Source organism: Phragmites australis, chromosome 4 (assembly GCF_958298935.1).
Source record: "Phragmites australis chromosome 4, lpPhrAust1.1, whole genome shotgun sequence".
Classification (NCBI taxonomy): domain Eukaryota; kingdom Viridiplantae; phylum Streptophyta; class Magnoliopsida; order Poales; family Poaceae; genus Phragmites; species Phragmites australis.
The window spans coordinates 19657683-19680862 of NC_084924.1; the positions used below are offsets into that span (position 1 = coordinate 19657683).

The following is a 23180-nucleotide window of genomic DNA, read 5'->3' on the forward strand; positions in this document are numbered from 1 at the left end:
TGTGTTAGAGATTAAATAAAAAACCGAACAAGCCCTAATAAGAGAAGTTCCTGCGGTAAATCGAGATCGGATTCCATTGACATCCATACTCGTGAGGCTGGGCAGCTGGTCGCGCTTACCTGCGCGCGCCGGAGTAACCCATTACTTAAGGGGAACCTAAGAGTTTTTAATTACGGCAGCTCCTCGTGCCAAAACAAAACGACGACAGCAACAGGGACGGTCCCTCCCTCATCTAAGAAAACAACAACGAACAGCGGCGAGGTCGAGAGGGGTAAAATATCGCGTGTGCATGCATGATTGGAGCGGCAGCACACGATTTGTTTTTTCATCTCGAAAGGAACTGGAGTTGTACTGGGTGGGACACATGGCAGCGACGATCACAGTTTCGGTTTGGGAGAGGACGGGACGCTGGGCTGCCTGCAGTTCTTGTGCCTATGCGCCTACGCCTACGCCTGACGCCTCGGTTGGCTGAGCCTATCTATCCCCAGCTCCTATGCTGGCTGTAAGGCAGAGGCCTCCCCATCCCGCTTCCCCCTCCGCTCCCTCCCATCCCTTCTTCCTATTGGCTGCCTCCCCCTCGTCGTCCTTGCGTTCCCTCTGCCCCCCTCGCCATCCTCGGCTCGGGGCCGCGGTTGGATGCGCCCCGCCCTGCAGTGACTCGACGACGGGGAGGACGACGCGGCGTTGGTGCGCGGAATCGAGAGGAGGAAGGCTGGAGGCGTCGGCGTCGCGGATGGAGGCCGGCGAGATGGAGGACGTGCAGGCGGCGGCGGCCGAGCAGGTCATTAGCTGCAGGGGTGGCTCTGTGCTCGGCAAGAAGACCATCCTCAAGAGCGACCACTTCCCCGGATGCCAGAACAAGCGACTCTCCCCGCAAATCGACGGAGCGCCAAATTATCGACAGGTTCGATTCTCGTCTTGTCCTCTCCCCCAACCAATCTCGCGTTTTCGAACACCTCGCACCACTCCTCTCTTGGCGGACGGGGGTGATGGTGCTGAATTAGTAGCCAGTCCTCTGTTGCGCGCTGCGGATTATCCAAATCCCCCGCCCCGCCGGCATTCCCTGCGCTCGCACAGAAAAGGATTTGTTCTCGTTGTTCCTATCTCGCTCATGTTTTTCATGCGGTATTCAGCACGTCTACCGTGGTTTTGGGGTCTTGATGGTTATCTTGATAATAGAACATCTTTGCTATTTGTCAATCGCCTCCCATGTTTCCTTTTTAATCTCTCAGTTACTTAAAACCACACACTGCTTCGCTTAAAGCTGCAGTACTACATAATGTGCAATTTTTAGGGAATAATAACTGCTGTTTTAACACTACTCAGAAAAAACACATTGTTGGATGTGGTTTAAGTTAGCAACTCCCCGCATTTAATCCCTTTTGTTGCAGTAAAATCTCACAAATGTACTATGCACATATAATATTCCTAGAGGAAAAAAACACAAACTTTTTCACGTGGACATATGCAGGCACTAAATACTTCGGGTTTAAATTGGCGATATAGATGCTACCATAATGTTGGTTCAAAAGGATTACATGCATAAACTTTTATTAAGTGTGCTTGCTTTTGTGCTGCTCTAGTTCCCTTTCCCGTGGGACCCTTCAAATTCAGGAAGCTGTCTAGTCTTGCTTCCCTACCATTCTTAAAATTTGTTCCGCATATTATTTCTTGATGCTTAACAAAGGAGGTCTTTCATCAGCTGTTACTACCATCTTTTTTTTTCAGGCTGGATCCTTGCGTGTTCATGGTGTTGCAATGCCGACGATGGAAGGAATTACTAATGTGTTAAATCATGTTGGAGCACAAAAGAAAGGAAAACAAACCCGGGTTCTATGGCATAGTCTTCGGGAGGAACCGGTAAGAACACTAATTTCTAGACTCGAGTACATTATATTTACGGCTTCAAAACCTATGAAGAAATATAGAATGTGAAGTTGTCACCCTCACTAGTTGGACACAAACTAAAAAAGAGAAGTTGAAAAGAGAGTGAGTCTTTTTTCTTTTTTTCATTTTACAAAAATGAGAATCTATCTCTCTCAATATGTATTTTTCAGATTACATATTTGATATACATGCCTTAGCAATATGTGATTTTTAAATTGCAAGTGAGTATACCCTTTCCTATTTATAGAGCAGTATCGCATCTCCCTGGAACAGGGTGCACCCTATATATTTTGTTTTTCTGTTTCTCATGGCATGGTATTTGGTAACTTATGTCTATTCCACCAATACTATGCAGGTTGTCTACATCAATGGTCGCCCCTTTGTTTTGCGAGATGTTGAAAGGCCCTTCTCAAACCTTGAATACACGGTCAGCTTAGATCTCTGACCTCCATAGTGATTTCCCTTGCATTGTTGTGATCATGCAGTGTCCATTTTTTCTTACTTGTTTTGTTAGAAGTCCAGAAAGGTCATAATCTATGGTCCTGTTATATTCCTTTATTTTAAAGGAATTATGATGCATCAGTGCAGCTGCTAATGTGGGATGTTTTCTTGGGAAACCTCCTATTAATTGGGTGCTTTGACAAACAATTAAATTATTTACATGGCATGTTTGTGTTTTGTGTCAACTAAATTAGTTTTTTTGGCAAAATATTGTCATGTTCTTGTTATTAAGTCTTAACTTGAAAATTATTGACTATTTCTAGATGCACTTTTTAGGTTAGAAAAGTGAAACATCTAGGGAAGTATTTCTTTTTTTAAAAAACATATTGGGAAGTAAGACACATGAAGTTACTATAGATTTATAGTTCCCTGGTCATTTTATTTCCTTTTTTAACTATTAGTGATCCTGAATCTACATCAACATAGGGAATTAACCGGGACAGAGTAGAGCAGATGGAGTTTCGCCTTAAAGAAGATATTCTTCAGGAAGCTTCAAGGTACATCAGTTGCAACCTTGCAATGCAAACTATTTTATGTCCATATTTGTATTAAGTAGTCTATGATATTGGAATGTTTGATTGAGCAGATATGGGAATAAGATCCTAGTCACTGATGAGCTGCCAAGTGGTCAGATGGTGGACCAGTGGGAATCAGTGATGTCTGATACAGTGAAGACTCCACTTGAGGTAATTCATATTTTTTTCTCATACTTGGACCTTTTTCAGAAAACTTGATTCTTTATTTTCTCTATAGGTCTATGAAGAGTTACAACATCAAGGATACCTTGTTGACTATGAACGTGTTCCAATTACTGATGAAAAAGCCCCGAAGGAAGGAGATTTTGACAATCTGGTCAGTTTTGTATGTTGCTGTTGAACTTGTGGACTGTTCCTGCTAGTATGTTCTCATTCCATTGCTGGAAAACCTGGGCCTTCACAGGTCTAGGTTTGGCTGCCTTGAGATATTTGTGCTAATCATGTTCTTTCTTTGTGTTTAACTATTCCTTTTACTTGAAAAAAGTCTGGACTATTTTGCCACACTTAATATGAAGCACATTTGGCGGGTTCGAATTATCCGCAGACACTCAGCTACTACAATTTATGAAATATGCCAAAATTTGATAACATCAAAGTTATCCTATTGTAGCAAGTCAATTGGTTCATAACATCGAATTTTGTTGCGCTTAACAGGTACGTCGAATCTCTCAAGTTGATATAGAAACGGAAATTGTGTTTAACTGTCAAATGGGGAGGGGACGGACAACTACTGGTATGGTTATAGCTACATTGGTTTACCTAAACCGAATAGGAGCTTCAGGTGAGCACAAAGTTTAATTTGGTTGCATTCATGATTGCTTCTGTTATCTGTGTAGAACTGATTGAGAAACAGTAGCATGCCCACAGACAGTCGTGTTGGGAACTGTCATGTGGTCTTTTAGTATTATAAAATGATGGCAACTGATTCTACATAAGGCTTACTGAATCTTGCTATATGCTTTGTAGCATTTTATTCTTATAATTTATGCCTGTACTTGGAATTTTTGAGATGTGGGGCTTTGCTGTGTGCTGCAGGTATTCCAAGGACAGGCTCGATTGGGAAGGTCTTCTATGCTGGAAATGATGTAGATGACTATATGCCTAGCTCAGAAGAAGCAATACTCAGAGGAGAATATGCTGTCATTAGGAGCTTAGTCCGAGTTCTCGAGGTAATGACCCTAATACTGTAATTCCTTTTCCTTCTTTCCTTTCATCTCTCAATTTCTCTGAGTATGGTCACTTTGTGATTTGACATGCAGGGTGGTGTAGAAGGTAAAAGGCAAGTTGACAAAGTTATTGATAAATGTGACTCTATGCAGGTATACCATTTTATGTTCTGAATGCCTGCAATTTAATTGAAGTTACACTGTCAGTTTATTTCCTGTTTATACCTGCATGTCAATTGTGAACAGAACCTAAGAGAAGCTATTGCTACCTACCGCAATAGAATTCTTCGGCAACCTGATGAGATGAAACGGGAGGCATCACTTTCCTTCTTTGTGGAGTATTTGGAACGTTATTACTTCCTCATATGCTTTGCTGTCTATGTGCATTCAGTGAGCTCTGCTCACCAAACGAAATTATCAGTAGAAGTTAGTTTTTCTGATTGGATGAGAGCAAGGCCTGAACTGTACAGCATTCTTCGAAGGTGAGATATATCACTTTACTGTACAAATGTCAGCAGTATATACAGCTTGTAAGAGTGAATGTAGTCTAAACACTGTTCCTTTGTGACATGAGATTTGTTCTTCAATATCAACACCCTTATTTTACGGGGCTTCATTTGTTGAATAATAGGTGGAATACTCAGTGAACTGTTATCTGCTTTCTGTACTGCATGAAAGAATTTTGTTTTGGGTGTTTTCTTCTATATTTTTTTGGGAACAATTGCTAGGTTTCACTGACACAAGTATGAAGAGAACAGGGTTTTTCAATATTTTCTGGAGCTATGGGAGTAAACCAGCGAGTTTATTGTTAGTTGTGTGCTTCCAGTCTATTCCTGATTGCTATTTCCTTTTTTCTCTTCCTATATGTTTCTCCCTCAAAAGTGTGTTTGTTTACTCTAAAGATTTAATTATAATTTGTACGAATTTGTTTCTTTCATCCTGCTTCCTTTCCCCCCTCATATTCCCTGCCCATGTTGCACAAAAGGCATTTTTTCTCTCTCTCAAAAGTAGTACTGACAATTTGATATAATTTTTAATAAAACTGTAAGTAGCATTGACAATTTGAATATTTACTTAATTTTTTTAATTTTATATATTTAACAACTAACCCAATTTATGATTTATATGAAGAGAAAATATGATGTATGATAAGTGGTGGCTTGATGAGTTTATTGTGCTCTCACCTTGCCCGTTCATCCTCCTAGCCTTTGTCATGTTTCAACGAAGTCATTTTGTCTTGAAGTCTCTCTAACCTGTGCTAAACACCACATCGATTGTTGCTCACTTTTACTATTGATGGCAGTGAGAATTGTTGCAAGGCATAAACCATCATGTAAAAAGTTCTACAGTTCAAAACTGGGCATCGCATTCATTAACGAAACATTGGAGATCACAAACAACACCATGGATTTGTGGCTCAATAATTCTTTACTTCATGATTTGAATCTGAAGAATTAGTACACTTGTCCGAAATCTTCATTTGGATTCGTGGCTTGAGACTCGAAAATTCTTTAGCTTGTGGCCTGTTTTGGAAAGCTAACAGTAATTAGATCGAAGCAGTTAATTCCCTATAAGAATCCACATATTAAATCAATGCTTTCTGTAAATTGGATATTGGAAAATGAATGCACAGAATTCATAGTTTTATTCTTGTAGGCATTTTTCCCCAGAAAGTTTTCATGCATAGTAAATATATTACTATTTTTTCTATATAGATGTTTGCCATTTTCGAATACAATTACTTTCTAAGCCACGGGGTATGCTCTAGGGCATATATTATGGAAGAGCTACTCTGCTTCTTGAATACCAATACGATACTATTTAAAATGCAGTTATTGTTGTGCATATTCACAGAGCAGATCTTACAACACCCATCCTTGTGTCCCATTATTCATTTCCACATGGGATCTCCATAGCTTACGAATGATAATTTTAGTGATATCACTATCCACTTCCATCAGTTTATCTACCTTTTTTTCTTCAACCAATTTTAGACATTATAGCATTTTCGTAGTTTCTTTTCCTCCATTCGATCAAGGATGTTTTGAGGATATGCCTGGCAAGGATGTTTTGAGAGCATGCCTAGAATGCATACACTTTATAGATAGTGTCTCTGGAAGCTTGTCATATTGTCTTAATGTTAACATATTTAGCTGTAAATGGAAATGTTATTTAACAATTTCAATGACCGGACAACTGTCTTAGATAGCATAGTATAGCGGATAAGATGTGATGGCTGCTCGTGGCAACTTGTGTAGTGTGTATTTGTGCAGGCTTCACAACTGCTTGCTACAGCCGCTATAGGGCACCTCAGTACAAAAGCGTTTCAGGATCTGATAGGGGCCATTTGTTGCATAAAACCCAAACACGATGCAGCTTTCCTGTTTTGCTCACACTTTGTTACCTAACTTATCAAAGGAGACTGCAAAAAATTGCAATTACAAATCTCAGCGTGCAGTGACTGCTATATTGCATCTAGATATTATCCACTATATAAAAAGTCCACCATTTCCTTTGCTTACTGTTTCAAGCATTGGCATGGCTTCTTTGTGATGACAGACAACAATGCTATAGAGAAAAATCTATGTTTAATATTACCACTATTTTATTTTCTATTTTGGCTCCCTATTACATACGTTTGACATTACACGGAAGCCTTCAACAATGCCATATAGGAAAATCTGTTTGTAATATTACCAGCTATTTTTTTTCTCTCTATTTCTGGTGTCTTGTTACATGATCATTCGGCATAACAAGGAGCCTCACTTTTCCACATATAATTTTATTCAGGCTACTGAGGAGAGATCCAATGGGTGCTCTTGGTTATTCAAGTTCTAAACCCCCTCTTGCAAAAATTGTTGAGTCTGCTGATGGACGTCCTCATGAGATGGATGTCGTTGCTGCCATGAGGAATGGAGAAGTTCTTGGGCGTCAAACTGTTTTAAAAAGTGACCACTGCCCAGGCTGCCACAGCCTTAATTTACCTGAAAGAGTGGAGGGTGCACCAAATTTTCGGGAAATTCCTGGATTTCCAGTCTATGGTGTTGCAAATCCTACGGTTGACGGCATTCGAGCTGTTATTCAGTGCATTAGTACAAGCAAGGGAGGGCGACCAATACTATGGCATAATATGAGAGAAGAACCAGTTATCTACATAAATGGAAAGCCATTTGTGTTACGTGAAGTGGAAAGACCTTGTAAGAATATGCTGGAGTACACGGTACACACCATCTTCAGTTACCTCAACAGAGTTGTGACAAAGATTAGGTTTCTCGTTTTTTTTTTTGGTGCTAATAACAAGAAGATTTTCAAAAGTTGAAATTGCATTGGCATTGTTATGTTTTTCTCGTCCTTATTGTAGCAGCATGCACCAATAAGAAAATCATTATAAACTGATGTGATAATTTGTACACAGCTCAGCTAATTATCCTTATTTTCTGCAAAGGTGTTCAGATAACTACTGATCTTAAGGCTGTCAAAGGACTTGTGCCTATTCTGGTTGTATGAAAAGAATTTTTCTTATTTATTTGTACTTTTAGAATTTGAGTACTTGTTGATTATTATATCTAAACATGCTGAGTGAACTATTATTTAATATGTTATGTGATATGCTCTGGGAAATGGTTTAATGATCTAACTGATACACGGTATCAGGGAATTGATCGTGATAGGGTGGAACGCATGGAAGCTCGGCTGAAGGAGGACATTCTACGGGAGGTGGAACGGTATGATGGAGCCATAATGATTATTCATGAAACTGACAATGGTGAGATCTTCGACACATGGGAAAATGTAGATAACGAAGCTGTTCTGACTCCGTTGGAGGTATACAAACATTTGGAGTTTGAAGGTCTTCCCATCAAGTATGCGCGAGTGCCCATTACTGATGGTAAAGCCCCCAAAAGTTCAGATTTTGACACAATAGCTTTAAATGTTGCAGCTGCTAGCAAGGACACTGCTTTTGTATTCAATTGTCAGGTACTGCAACTCATTTCCTTACTAGGGTATTCTACATTAGTGAGAGGCTTCAAAAACTTAAATATTGATTTTGTGGTTTTATAGATGGGCAGGGGCCGAACAACTACAGGTACTGTGATTGCTTGCCTACTGAAACTTCGAATTGATCATGGCAGGCCTATTAGAATTCCATTTTGTCAAAATAACCATGAAGATGCCAGTGACGCTGTTTACTCAATTGGAGAAGAAACAACAGACCACAATGGTCACTTAAATTCAGAATCATGGAAACCTCGTACATTGACAAAGCTACATTCTGGATTTGGAATTAATGACATCCTTCTGCTGCGAAAGATTACACGATTATTTGACAACGGAGTAGAGTGTAGGCAGACTTTGGATACTGTTATTGATAGATGTTCAGCTTTGCAAAATATTCGGCAAGCTGTTTTGCAGTATACAAAAGTTATTAATCAACAAAATGTGGAGCCTAGAGTTAGGAGGGTTGCATTAAATCGTGGCGCTGAATATTTGGAGAGGTACCTCAAATTAATTGCATTCTCGGCATACCTCGGGAGTGAAGCATTTGATGGTTTCTGTGCGCAAGGAGAAGCAAAGATCTCATTTAAAGGATGGCTGCAACAGAGGCCAGAGATCCAAACCATGAAATGGAGCATAAGGCTAAGACCTGGGCGTTTTTTCACTGTACCTGTAAATATCTTCCTCTATTCTCACCAAAGTTTCATTTTTGGCACCATTGAGGAAACGATACTACTAAAAAATATTTGCCTTTTGCAGCATGAACCGAAAGCAACATATCCATCTCCACAAGGTGATGTAACAATGGAAACCGTTGTCAAAGCTCGTAATGGTTCTGTCCTGGGAAAGGGATCAATACTTAAAATGTACTTCTTTCCTGGACAGAAAAGGTCAAGCAGCGTGAATTTCCAGGGTGCACCACATGTTTTTAAGGTATTATTGTATAACATAAAAATTGTTTCAAAATTTCTTACCCATTAGATTAGGCAAACTTTTGGTATGATATTTCTCATGGACAAATATTTGGATCTAGTTCATACAATATGCAGTGTTGTGTTATGAAGGAATGGTATTTCTCTTTAAAAGATAGAATTTCATCGATCTATTAGCTTTTGTTATGCAACTAATACCTGAGCTAATATTAGGCTGTTATCTGGCTTCATAACTTGATTTTCAAAATGAGAGCCTTGAATCTTTGTGTTAGGTTTCATACTGATGTAATGTGTTGGGTGTTTCAATTACTTAGATTTTATAACATACTTCCTCCAGCATTAAATATTTGTTGGTTTGTTGTTCTTTTAGGACACATAGGTCATATCGAACCTTAGTTCACAGGCATGTTTTTATCCATGTTGTACTCATAGTAAAAGAAAAAATCTATTGCACATTCAATGTGACAGTTAAGTAATGAAAGTTTCTTAGTCAGTAACAAATTGCATTAGAGTTATCACCAATATGACGTTTTCCATCATGGGCCAATAGAGCCTGCCCAACTTTTTCCTTGACGAGCGGGAACGTATTGATCAACAAGCCTTGTATAACTACGCCAAACTCTTTGATCAATCACTTTCTAGAGGTCATGTCGAGGCTCTAGCAGCTCTGTTCGGTTGGCCCCCTCCTCTTGTCGAGGATGGTGCAGTAGCCACCCTTTTGCACCAATGAACCCAGCTCATATTCTGATCTGGAACGTTCGCGGTTTGAATTCAACCGCATGACAAGACTCGGTCCAGGTGGTCGTTGATACCACAAAGGTTGATGTAGTTTGTCTTCAGGAAACAAAGATGACAAATATATCTCAGCGGTTTGTGTTATTTTTGCTTGGGACTGAGTTTAGTAACTTCATGTTTTTGCCAGTTGTTGGTGTCCGAGGTGGTGTGTTTGTGGTCTGGAAAGACAGGATTAGCCATACTGGCCTTGCTAGAGTGGATCACTTCTCTGCTTCTGTCCAGTTTTGTTCGACGAGGAGGTTTCTTGGTGGCTAATGTGTGTTTATGGGCCTCAATCCAATGATGATAAGCTTCTGTTCTTGCAAGAAATAAGAGAGATTCGCGCCCAATGTACTGGCCCATGGATGGTGGCGGGAGACTTCAATTTAATTTATCATTCCGAAGATAAGAATAACCCAAATCTGGATCGAGCTATGATGGGCCGCTTTCGTCGGATGCTTGATGATACTGAGCTTAAGGTGATCCCTTTACTTGGTCGTAAGTACACGTGGTCAAATGAAAGAGATTCCTCAATGCTAGTAAAGATGGACCAGGTGTTTTGTAATGTGGATTGGGATCAATTGTTCCCTGACTGCCTCCTACAAAGCGCAGTTTCCGAGGATTCGGATCACTGTTTGTTAATTCTCGGTCTGCGTGATAATCTTCCGAGTAAACATCGCTATCATTTTGAGTCTTTTTGGCCTAAATTGGAGGGTTTCATGGAGATTGTTTCCAACACCTAGATATCAGTTGCACCTCGACATTGTCCAATGGAGACGTTGTCCATCAAACTCAAGGCACTTACTAGAGCTTTACAAAGCTGGAGCCGGAAGAAAGTGGGCCATATCAAGACTCAACTTTTATTAGCAGAAGAGATTGTGCATCAGCTGGAGATTGCACAGGACATGCGGCTGCTATTTGTGGATGAAATATGGCTCCAATGTAACCTTAAGAAACACTGTCGAGCGCTGTCCTCTCTCTTGCGGACAATGGCACGGCTCCGGTTGAGAATTGGATGGCTCAAAGATGGGGATGCAAACATAGCATTTTTTCACCTGCATGCTCAGAATAGAATAAGGAAGAATTGCATCACTAAATTAGTGTCTCGGGACCAAGTGCTTACCAGTCATGAAGATAAGGCAGAAGCTGTTTTGGATTTTTATACCAATCTCACCGGTACTGTTGAACAGCGAGATCTCAACATTAACCTCAATGCCTTGAATATCCCGTCACATGATCTCCAAGCTCTAGATGTTTGGTTTACAGAGGAGGAGGTGTGGGCCACCATAAAACTCCTCCTGACAGATAAAGTACCTAGGCCGGATGGATTTACGGGGTGTTTCTACAAGGAGTGTTGGCCAATCATTAAGCATGATGTGATGGCTGCCTGCTTGCAGTTTAGCATGGCCATATAAGAAATCTGAGGTTTCTTAATACGACCTTCTTGACTCTCATCCTGAAGAAAGACGGGGTTGTGCTAGTCAAAGAATTTCGACCTATAAGTCTTGTCCATAGTTTTGCCAAGTTGCTAACAAAGCTATTAACAAACCATTTGGCCAGGAAGCTTCATGATATGGTGTCCAACAATCAGAGTGCATTTGTGAAGGGTCGCTGCATCCTTGATAACTTTATCTTAGTGCAACAAACAGCTAAATTTCGCCACCAACAGAAGCATCCTCAAATTATGCTAAACTTGATATCTCTAAAGCCTTCGACTCGGTTTCTTGGCCCTTCCTCCTGGATATTTTACGTAAGTTTGGTTTTGTCTTGTGTGGTGTGAGCTTCTATCTGGACTGTTCTTTACATCTTCTACTAGAGTTCATTTGAATGGTATTCTGTGTGAGGTTATTTTGCATTGCCGAGGTCTGCGGCAAGGCGATCCTCTTTCTCTGATGCTCTTTATTCTAGTGATGGATGTGCTTAACAACCTAATTCACAAGGCAAGTGAGGAAGGTCTGCTTCAGCCCTTGGCCACACGTAGTATACATCATCGGGTGTCTCCGTACGCTGATGATGTTGTGTTGTTCCTCCGACCGGTCGCTGAGGATTTGGATATGATCCGGGACATTCTTTTTGTATTTAGTGCTTCAATGGGTCTCAAAACAAACATTAGGAAGAGCAGCGCCACTCCTATTTGATGCTCTGATGATGAGCTTGTAGTGGTTCAGGAGCATTTCCCTTGTGAGATAAAAGACTTTCCGTCCACATACTTGGGGCTGCCACTATCTATTCGGAAGTTAACAAAAGCCCAAATCTAGTCAATTATTGACAAGATTGTTGATCGGCTACCAGCTTGGAAGGCATCTTTGATGACTCGAGCTGGTATGGCAATCCTTATTCAGTTTGTGCTCACCTCCGTGACAATCTATCACGCTATTGCCATGGATCTTCCTCCCTGGGCCATCAAGGCTATCGATAAGATTCGCCGAAGTTTCCTTTGGAAAGGACGAAATGAAGTTATGAAGCTAATGGTGGCCACTGTCTAATTGCTTGGTTGAAGTTAGCAGGCCAAAGGAGCTTGGTGGTCTCGGTATCCATGATCTTAAGACCCTAAGCTGGACATTGCGTATGCGCTGGCTTTGGCTCAAGAAGACGCAACCGGATAAAGGCTTTCTCTATCCCGGTTCATGCTAATGTTCAAGCTCTCTTCTCCATCTCTATCACCACCATGGTGGGGAATGGTCGTAATACTCTCTTTTGGACGGATCATTGGCTTCATGGCAAAGCCATCAGAGATTTGGCTCCCCATCTTTTTAGCCTCATCTCTAAACGGTGTGCTAACAAACGTACTGTACATGAGGGATATTTCTGGTGCTCCTTTTGTTGCTGCGCTCTCAGAATTTCTCGATCTATGGGATTTGCTGACTGGAGTAACTCTGCAGCCTGAGGTTGAAGATGAGCATAGATGGAGGCACTCGAAATCTGGGAAGTACTCTGCAAAGTTGGTTTATCTCACGTACTTCCATGGGTCTGTTCACTTTGAGCCTTGGGAATATATATGGAACTCTTGGGCTCCGAGGAAATGCAAATTTTTCTTATGGCTAGCAGCCCATAACCGTTGTTGGACTACGGATCGTCTATCCCGAAGGGGACTGCCACACCATGAAAGATGTCCTGTATGTGATCAAGAAGAGCAGACCATCCAGCATCTTCCTGTTTCAAAGGTTTGGCCTACCTGATCTCTCACCACAAGGCTTTGACATGGCCTTCACATCCTGGTGGATGCACATAAGCAACATGGTCGCTTCTCCGTTGATACCGGGGCTCAATTCCCTGATGACTCTTGGGGTGTGGCTAATTTGGAAACATAGAAATGCTTGTGTTTTCAATGGGGCTACTCTGAGTGTTCTGAGGGTTGTAAGCTTGGCTGGTGAGGAAGCCAACCTCTGGGGTTTGGCTGGGGCTAGGGGTCTTCTGCAATTAGCTGCGGTTTGAGTTTTGAGTTGTTGTGTCCCTCAGCCGGTGAGTAGTAATGGTCGTTTTTTATCGTTTCGTGGCACGTATGTATCTTATTCGGGTTAGTGTGATGTAGGGTGTGTTGTACTTCTTTTCCTTTTCTTAATGCCAATGATGCACAGCTAAAATTGAAAGCATATATTGAAGGGCACAATCATTCTTCCTTTTTGTATTCTTCCCTTACCCTTCCTCCCAATCCTATAAAGCTGCTCATTTTTTTTTTCTCACCACCAACCTTCGCGAGTGATGGACAAGCTCAAGATTTGGATGTTCCTAGAGCCAAGTTACATAGAAAAGAAGAAACACAATCTGGCCTTGTCAATTGATTCCAAAGACTCACTGTACTCTGAGCTTATGGTAACCACTGTGCACTGTGCTGTTTTGTCTTTTCTCCATGCCAACCCAAACCTGGTGCTGGTAGCTGTGCAATAGCTGTGTCATGCGACGTCATCTCTTTGTAAGGCTCGATGTCCACGCCTAACATGGGTCAGACTCTGGGAATCACATGACTTTGCCTCCAAGTACCCATGCCATGCTCATGCTGGAATGCTGAGGCTGTGTCAAAGCTGGCAATATCCCTATATCAAAAACCCATTGAATTCACCTGCTGTAATGTGTCTCCCCTCTTTCCTCTTCTCAGTTCTTATGCTAATGGCCATCATGTTTCATTAAAATGCATTCCTTTTTTATTTGATGTTTTATGAATACAAAAATGTTGTTTTTATTTCATGCTATGAGATTAGCATAGCTACATCTTCCTAAAGTTTCCCTGACTCAATGTCATTGGTCCATGAGCCATTAAGATTAAAGAATGGTGCTTCAGGAGGATAAAGAATTAATGAGATAGGAAGAGACTAGTAGGGGTATGTGGTCATTTGTACTTTTTAGTGGGTCTGCAAATGTCTAAAACATAAAGAAAATAACGGAGGATGTAGCTTAGAGTGGTGTTAGCTAGAGGCATATTACAATCTAACTAGTCTTAACTGATGGCTAGTACAACCAAACTAGTCTTAACTGATGGTTATACAACCAAACTAGTTGATTTTCTTGCAAGAATTGTCAATTTTAACCCTCATTTTAGGAATGAAGGGATAATTAATGGAACAACTAATTTCAATTTTTAGCATATCTGCTTCAGGTGGATGGATACCCTGTGTATAGCATGGCAACACCAACTATTGATGGAGCAAGTGATGTTCTGTCATATCTGAGCTCTAAAGATACAACCGGGAGAAACAATGCTCAAAAGGTGGTCGTCACAGATCTTAGGGAGGAAGTGGTTGTTTACATCAAGGGGACACCATTTGTCTTGAGAGAACAAGATCAACCTGTTGATACTCTGAAGCATGTTGGCATTAGTGGTCCAATGGTGAGAGGCATTTCTTCCAATAATTCGACTATTCTTTTTGTGGCAGTCCTTAAATTATCTTCTGTGCAGGTAGAGAGCATAGAGACAAGGCTAAAGGAGGATATACTCTCTGAAGTTAAACAACTTGGTGGTCGACTACTTCTTCATCAAGAAGAAGTTAATGCAGTCACAAATCAAAGTCGTGTGGTAGGTTATTGGAAACACATAGATCTGGAGGACGTGATGACACCAGCTGAGGTGTACAGCACATTGAGAGATAAGGGGTATTGTATTGACTACAAAAGAATACCTCTCACCAGGGAAAGAGAAGCATTAGCTGCTGATGTAGATGCATTACAATCATTAATCGATGAGTAAGCACTGATCCTTAAATGTATATAACTTGACGAGTTACGGTGCTCAGCAACAAGATACAAGACTCACTGTTGCTTCTCTACAGATCTGCTAGGTACTATCTCTTTATTTCTCACACTGGATATGGTGGTGTTGCTTATGCGATGGCCATTACCTGCCTTGCACTGGGTGCAGATGCAAAGTTTGTCATGGAAGAAACAGCAGAAACACACTTCGTATTGACTTCTCTTACAAAAAATGTGTCCATGAAAGCTTCCACTGACATAGCACTTAGGCAGGGTGACTACCGTGACATATTAAACCTTACTAGAATGCTGGTAGATGGCCCTAAGAGCAAAAAGGAGGTAGACACGGTTGTTGCCAGGTATTGTGGTGTAACTTATGTCTTGTACTTTAGCTTTACTTTTATTTTATATGAACTAATTAAATGCAGTTGTGTGGGATAACTGGAAGCTTGATGAGTTTGCCTGTTCATGTGATCCGTCTTATCATTGTTCTACATTTTTCTTCTGATAATCAATTTCTCCCGTGAAGGTGTTCTGGTGCTGGTCATTTGCAGGAGGATATTCTGCAATACAGGAAGGCACTGCAAGATTGTTCACCTGATGACGACGACGATGATGAGGCACGGTCTTATCTCACTGACATGGGTACAAAAGCTTTGAGGTATGTTTAATTTGTTTTAACTTAAGGGTTTTCTTTTCTCTAATACATAACCTGCCTATGTATTAGAGAAATGTTTTCTTTTCTCTAATACATAACCTGCCTATGCATTAGAGAAATAAAACCTTCTTTTTATTATTCATCATGTATTCTATTTGTCCACACTTGTTAGATAATTCTAAGATAAAGTGACCGCATTAGTATCATCTGATCAAAAATAAGTGCTCCACATTAAATTTGTAGAACTAAATTCTTGTTCAACAAGTATATCTCTTGTTATGTATCAACAAAACACTTCAACATGCATGTTTCCATACCATGAAATAGTGTTTTATCATTTTGATTCACTTTTATGCCACAACATATTGCTATTAAATAGGGCCTCATTTTGATCTATGCCACTTGTAAATCACTAATTTGGAGAAAAATGCCACTGAAAACACGCAATTGACTGTGTTCCATTGGAAATTTTGGTTCTTTCCGGTGGTACTGGGACACGGGTGTAGGTGTTGGAGTCCGACTCGGGCGCAAGTGTCTAATTTGGCAAACTCTAGGAAATAGGATTCGGGGATTCATCTAATATATATCAATTTTTTAAAATTTCATAAATACAAAAAATAGAAATTCAATTTTACAGGTACAAAGCAAAGCAGCTAGTGAGCTCCACATCAACTTAAATATCGAAATATTCACTCTGATCAGAGGGAAGAAAAGAAAAAATGAATGGGATAGGCTTCCATGTGCTGGGCTGCTGGCCCATTCAGCCCACCTAAAGTAACTAACCCTAACCCCCTTCCCCAGCACACACACAGCTACCGCAGCCGCTGCAGCCATTCTTTCTTTCCTCGTTCTCTCGCTCCCCTTCCACAGCATAGCTTCGCCGCCGCCATAGATGTTTGCCACCGGCCACCATCTCACATGACCGACTAGCAAAATCGGTAGCCCATGCTCGCCTCATCTCTCCAATAGCCTCGTATTTTGTGCTCTTCTCCAAAGCTGGCCGCCTCCCCAGACTCTCTCTCCTCCATCTCCTGAGGACGGCGGGCACAGGGATCTAGCCGCGGCGGTTCATCTCTGTGCTCCTGGCCATGACGGCGCATCTCCACGAACGAGCTAAGTAGCAGCACCTCCCTTCTCGAGTCCACCCCTTGGATTCGCTGAAGAAGAGTCTAGTGTATGTCGCACCGCGTCTGGTGCATGTCGACATAGGGATACGTGTCAACGCAGCAAAAAAAATCCGGGCTCGCGTGTCCCGGTAACATTGGTTCTTTCCCTTTTAAGGACCAAAGGAATTTTTTGCCATGTACATACAATCATGTTGGTCTTTCAAAAGGAACCTTTATCACTGATGGATCTATGAAATGCCACTGAGAGTTAGCAACATTCCAGTTACGCTGTGCATGGACATGCACATAGCCATGGCATGCATGCACGCATCTGTGGCCAAGAGAACTGATATCAGCTAGCCACACTAACCATGTGAACTGAGTGGGCTGCTGTTAGCAAGATATGATGGCCGTTCATGACTGGGGATAACTGGCTCCATATGGCATTAGGATTTCCTTTTGCGCAGTTCAAGCCTTTTGACCCTCAGATTTATATTTTCCAAAGAACAACTATTTTCAACTGGCACATTGCCCTTTCAGTTGCATTTCTCAATTCACCAGAGGCATACACTGTTTTCTCCTGTGAAAAGTAGATCTGTCTTTTTGAGGGGTGGGGAGAGGGAGGAGGGATTCAAAAGATGTATATATGGTTCAGAGTATTCATTGTAAAGTGTAAAAATGATCTTTGTTGATTAAGATTGCCTCCTTTCTAGAATAATAGGTGATTTTTGAAATAATGGGTTGTAGTTCAAATATTTTTGGGCAAAAGGTGCAATTGGGCTTATAGACTGAGATGACGTGTCATATTGTTGGACTAGCCACCATTTGGCACTGTAGTTAAATTCTTCTCTTGAAGTGATTACCTCCCTATGCTATCTTTAGCCTTTCCTTCCATTTTCTTTTTTGCGAGTGAACCTTTCCTTCCGTTTAATTGTGTTTTCATTCATCGACAACCATGAAAATCTGTTGACATCAGAAGGTTTTTTTTTTTTTTTTCAAAACAGCCCAGTCCAGGGACCAGGACACTATTCATCAGGTCTTATATGCATGCCACAATGTGCTTATTCTGTGTGTTGTCTCATATGTTGTGGCCATCTTGATAAAAACTACTTTGCTGTAAAACATGACAGCTATATATAATAAACCATGGAGGGAAAAGAAAACATTTGCATTCACTCAGTCTCATATGATATTTTGATACAGCAGGGAATCACATTGTAGATGTAGTCGTGTGTGCTGCTAAGGAGCTCCATACTGATATTGTAAGTTAGACAAAAATGTTAATTTAAAGACATCCACAAATTAGGTAATTTAGGATGTTGATCCGGTGATCTGTTTGGTTAAATAGTGTTGCATGGTTTTAAAAAATATTTATTTTTTAGAACGGAAGACTTAAGTAGTAGCATGTACACTTTGGTTTTTTTCCCGTATAATAACTATTTTGTATGTACTGTAGCGCCTTGTTTGACTCTGACAGCATGCTAGACATTGTATGCCAATTAAATGTGTTAGTTACCTGTTCCCAAATGCTCAAATATTTGCTTCAATAGTCAAATGCATATCTTTCTTTTCACCTGGTATTGATGTATATCGTACTCTGTTGCAGGCGTTACTTCTTTCTGATCACGTTCAGGTCCTACCTCTACTTTACATCTTCGCGCCAAGCAACATTTACATCATGGATGAAGGCTAGGCCTGAGCTTGGCCACCTTTGCGATAATTTGAAACTTGATAAATAGATGATCTTATCTGGGACGTAATTGTGGAGTTCTGGATCTTCTTGGGTTAATTCACCTTGAGTTTCAGACAGGAAGAATGGCTAGGGAGGAAACAATGGTTATGGGAGTTGGGGAGAAGAAAGAGCAGCTTATGTTGTCGGAAAGTAGGGCATTGTACCGAAGTTGTCGGTGTTAATTGACACCAGGAAGCATGTATATATTGTCAAGCTTATTGTAGGTGAACATAACAGAACTTTCCAGCATAGTATTTTCCCCTTGTAATAATTTTCTGCAATTCGTTCTTATTTATGTCTCTGGTATGTGTGCTTCGACAACTCTGATTTATGAACAAAGTGCTCTCTAAACTGAAAAATTATGCACTAAAACATGCTATTCCTCGACTGACTTCAGATTGATTTGAGTAGGGGCCGCAGTCATCTTAACAAACCTAATTTGTGGAGTGAGTTATGTTGTAGTCACTACTATGGTGTTTCATACACTGAGCAGTTCACGTAAGAGCTCAGGATAATTTGTTAATATTGTTAAGGTACTTTAACAGTAAAAGAAGTGTGTCTCGTTTATTTGGACGGTCGATTGTTGAGGAATGGTAGACGTCCTAACAAGGTGAATTATGATATTTAAAAATTAATGGATTTAAAATTTTTATAAAATAAATCTATCTTAATTTCTATCTAATTGTGTTTTAGATTTATTTAGTGTGTCTATTTCACTACTTAAGAATATTATAACCTACTCTAACAAGGTAAATTGAAAATATGTAAATACGGAAAAGTAAATAAGGTACAGAGATAAACTCAGTATAAGAGATTATTATCTCGTGGTAGCAATGTCTAACAAGGCACCGTTAGTTCACGTTGGAACTTTAAAAAAAATATGCTCTCGATTGCCAAGTCTCTTCTGATCATAGCTATTGAGATACTAAATCACTAAAACAAGACATCAAGCACGATGAGCCACAAGCTAACAAGGTGGGGTTTTACTACTAACCTCTCTTCTTGTCACTTGTGTGCCTTCGCGTCCCCGTATAATCTTTTGTTGCTGCTCCATACCAAGTCGGAGGGTCAACAAGTTATCTGCAAGTCACCAAAACTCCAAGGCGCCAGCGTACCTCTTGGTACATGGTTGGATCGCTTCTTGATTCACTCTCTAGGTTTTAGCACCTAGCAATACTTCTCTCTAGACCTATAAGCACTAATCACTCTCTAATGATATGCTTAATTGCATTAGATGAACAATTTAAGCACTTTGATAGTTTGGATGTCTTCTCAAGTCTATATGTGATCCTCTGGACTTCAATATATTCAAATGACCGAGTAGGTGAGTATTTATAACCTCAAACTTGCTAACTAGTTGTTGCTCTAATAACTCAACTTTATTGTGAACCTAATCAGAAACGACTCAACTTTATTTTAAACCTACAACAGTAGTACAAGCATCAGACCATCCAGTCTGTACAACCTCAGAAACTAGCTGTTAGAACCTACTCAGAACCACTTTTGAACACCGAATTGTCCGGTGTATACTTTATCTTCACTGTTCAACTATCCGGTGTATTGATCTTCTAATCACTGGACCTTCCGGTGTTTATAGCTTTATCTTTGAGTTATGGAAAACATTCTGGTGTGCACTGTCTTTTGATCACCGGACCTTCTGATGTATTGATCTTCAATCTTCGACAGTTGCAGAGCTTCTGTTAAATGCTCTAGTATACACTGATTCTGATCACCGGACCTTCCAGTGAGTAGAATCTCATTTCAGCTCAGTTTTCCATTCTTCTGGAAAATGCTTTGGTGTATACACTTGTGGTATCACCAGACTATCCGGTGTAGTCATTTTCTTTGGGACTTCTCTAATTCAATCAAATTTTATCCCAACTTTGGTGGCTTCTTCATGTATTGTATCCATGAGACTTACTAATCATATATTCTTGATAAACATATTAGTCCCAATGACTATATTGTCATTAATCACTAAAATTATAATCATGATCTAATAGTATCATTTTCGCTACAATCTCCCTCTTTTTTGTTGGTTGATAACAACATAACCAGAGCAAGTGGCAAATAATAAATGATACCGACTGTAAAAAGTACAAAATCTTACCACATTGCTTGGATGCATGTTCTTATCACTTAGTCCTCCTTTTGTTGTCGCTCCTCTTTTTCTATTGCCACTATCTCCCTTGATCAAGGCAAATGAAGTACAATAGATGAAAGATTTTGCATTTAGCTCCATTACATCTTTTACCTTTGAAAGAGGATTTAGGTATATGATGATCATGATCTTTATCAATACGTCAAATCTTGTACACATGGCTTCTTTGCTTGAACTTTCACTTCATTTTGTGAGCCAAGTCTCTAAATCTCCGTAGCCACCTCAGGCTTTAAGTCTTCTTTAGAAACCAAATTGATTGGGACCTCTTCATGTTAGTGATGACTTCCTTGGGCACCAAAATATGTTGCTTCCACCTCTGATCCTTTTTCCTAACTATAGGTGCAACCACCTTGTCATTTTCCTTCTTCTTAAGTTTGTAGTGGTAGCTCTTGATTTTGTTCATGTAGTTAGGCTTGGTGTAGATGTTGGAGGTCTTGTTGGAGAGATTTATGATCTTATTCTTCTTCTTGATCTCCTTCTTGACTTTCTTGCATTGGAATGATTTATGATCTTCTTGATGTCACTTGAAACATGTCACGGTGGACCCCTCCGCAAGCTTCTTCACCATGGTAGCATGGTTATCTTGAGGATGTTAGACATGATTCTTGCTCTTTAATCTTGACAAGTTATTCTTGAGCTTCTCCACTTCTTGCTTGAGCTCACTATTCTCTTGTGCAATGAGGTTGTTAGATGGTTCTACAATAATATTCTCAATGCATGTCTCATTGCAAAGGGGTGAGGTAGATAAATCAAATAAATCCTCACAAGAAATGAAAGCGTTTACCTTAAGAAAGAAGAATGGGTCAGAGTGAAAAAGGGGAAAAAGAAAAGGAGAAAAGGAAGAGATTTGGCCCAGGGAGGGAAAAAGACATTTTCTTTTATAGAAACATTTTTCTACTTTTTCAAAAACTCAAACGGCGTGCCTCAAGATTTCAAAAATTCATTTTCCACACAATGAAAACTCTAATGCATCTATTCTAGGATGAATGCAACACAAAAATATATCCTAAGGCAAAATTAAATTTTATTAGAAATTAAGTTTTGACCTTTTTATTTATTTTAAACCCTAATTAAATTCTAGCAAAATTTTAGGGAATTACAAAATAAAAAAAATCAGGGTGTTAGATTGTGCCCAACATGTAACATCACAACAAAGCTTAAGAAAGACCGAGTAATTAAATTATATTAGAAGCATTTAGAAGATTATCATTTACAATAATTTACAGAGATATTACGCTGCGGAAAGTAATATCTATGAACAACAACAACTAGGTGAAGCCATATGCCCTTAGGCTCCACCCAAAAGCATCCGCTCGAGTAAACATCACTACTCTTGTCTGCTGCCAGTGTCGGCAGACATGAAGTAGCTGACAACTAACCTTTTCTCGCCTACAAACCTGAAAGAGTAGCGTGAGTACGAAGGTACTCATAATACTTAATCCATATTGGGTACATATAATAACCCAACTCTAAGGATTATGCAATTGAGCCATTAGCAAGGAGTAGGCCACACAACATGAAGCTTGCTCGATAACCGAGAGCGTGGAAATTTAAATGATTTTACACCTGGCTGGGGGTACTCCTGGACCCACATAACACGAGACCACCACCCACACAACCCTTCAGCTACGAGTGCATTCACGTACCAACCGTTCACGTACCCACCCTAAACCTTCGTCCCTGTGCCCAATGTATGTTAAGGCCACCGAGGTCCCGAACATACTACAATTTACCGGTGCTTCTCGGTGCCTCTACAAGCCCTTGGTCACACGCCGGACGCATAGGTCAAGTGAATGCGGCGAATTATGGTACTTGGCTTACCCGTCCCATATCCGAGTATGTGGTAAGTACGGATAAGTGCTAAAGCCAACGACCCCGATGATCAGTGTTTAACTGATGCAAGTGGTTTATGGCATCCGGGCTCCTCTCCTGATCTACCCCTAGTACCGCCCACATCTCGCCTCATCATCACATCTCATACCACCCAACATCATAGTCCTAACCAGTGTGCACATTAAGTAAGCCCTATGCTCGTGAACAATGGCCGCATCGTTGCATGACTTCTACGGAGGACCTAAGCATTGCTAAGCATTTCAATTAACCTTTGAAGTTTGACATTAAAAAAACTGTACCTAGGTTAAAAGGATAAGGAATCATCAATAATTCAAGGTTGAGGCAATGTATCAACATAGGTTCTACCCGTATCACTCGACATTGACTCACTAATCATGCAAACATACCTAAGCAGTAACTCATCAATTTAGATTCCACTTGATACGTTCAGAACCAGTTCGGCGTCGATATTGACAACGAAGAACGACATCGCATCACTCTCTAAACAAAATATGAATGCATCGAATAAATAATCAAACGATGAAAACATGTGCATATGATGCATGTTTCAACAATAATAGAACTTCATGTTTCTAAAATATTTGCAAAAGACCTCCAAAAGATTAAGGTTTCAAAGTTTGAAACCCCGAACAAGGTAACATAAGTACATAGAACCTTGAATGGCTGGTGGTCAGACCGATGGGGAAGAGGCAG

At 40.4% G+C, this 23180-nt stretch overlaps 1 protein-coding gene across 2 annotated transcripts; it reads left to right on the forward strand.

The window, feature by feature from the left end:
* Positions 1-410: 410 nt before the first annotated feature.
* LOC133915882 (uncharacterized) lies at positions 411-18767 on the forward strand. Of its 2 annotated transcripts, none has more exons than XM_062359258.1 (19): positions 411-904; positions 1729-1860; positions 2243-2314; positions 2815-2885; positions 2975-3074; positions 3142-3240; positions 3579-3705; positions 3960-4093; positions 4184-4243; positions 4337-4572; positions 6881-7310; positions 7745-8068; positions 8153-8758; positions 8846-9019; positions 14387-14617; positions 14687-14970; positions 15057-15335; positions 15531-15637; positions 18347-18489. In XM_062359258.1, the coding sequence occupies exons 1-18, from the start codon at positions 494-496 to the stop codon at positions 15634-15636; spliced, it is 3876 nt and encodes a 1291-aa protein (XP_062215242.1). In that variant the 5' UTR covers positions 411-493; the 3' UTR covers position 15637; positions 18347-18489. The 2 variants fall into 2 exon arrangements, with proteins under 2 accessions (XP_062215242.1, XP_062215241.1); XM_062359257.1 differs by having other exon boundaries at positions 415-904; positions 15506-15637; positions 18347-18767.
* The last annotated feature ends 4413 nt before the right edge of the window (positions 18768-23180 follow it).

Bases quoted from the DNA above. Each gene is read 5' to 3' on its own strand.
- LOC133915882 (XM_062359257.1), top strand. From the start codon at position 494: ATGCTGGCTGTAAGGCAGAGGCCTCCCCATCCCGCTTCCCCCTCCGCT. The intron at 1,861-2,242 runs GTAAGAACACTA...AATACTATGCAG, and splicing joins ATAGTCTTCGGGAGGAACCG to GTTGTCTACATCAATGGTCG. The intron at 15,638-18,346 runs GTATGTTTAATT...ACTCTGTTGCAG, and splicing joins ATGGGTACAAAAGCTTTGAG to GCGTTACTTCTTTCTGATCA.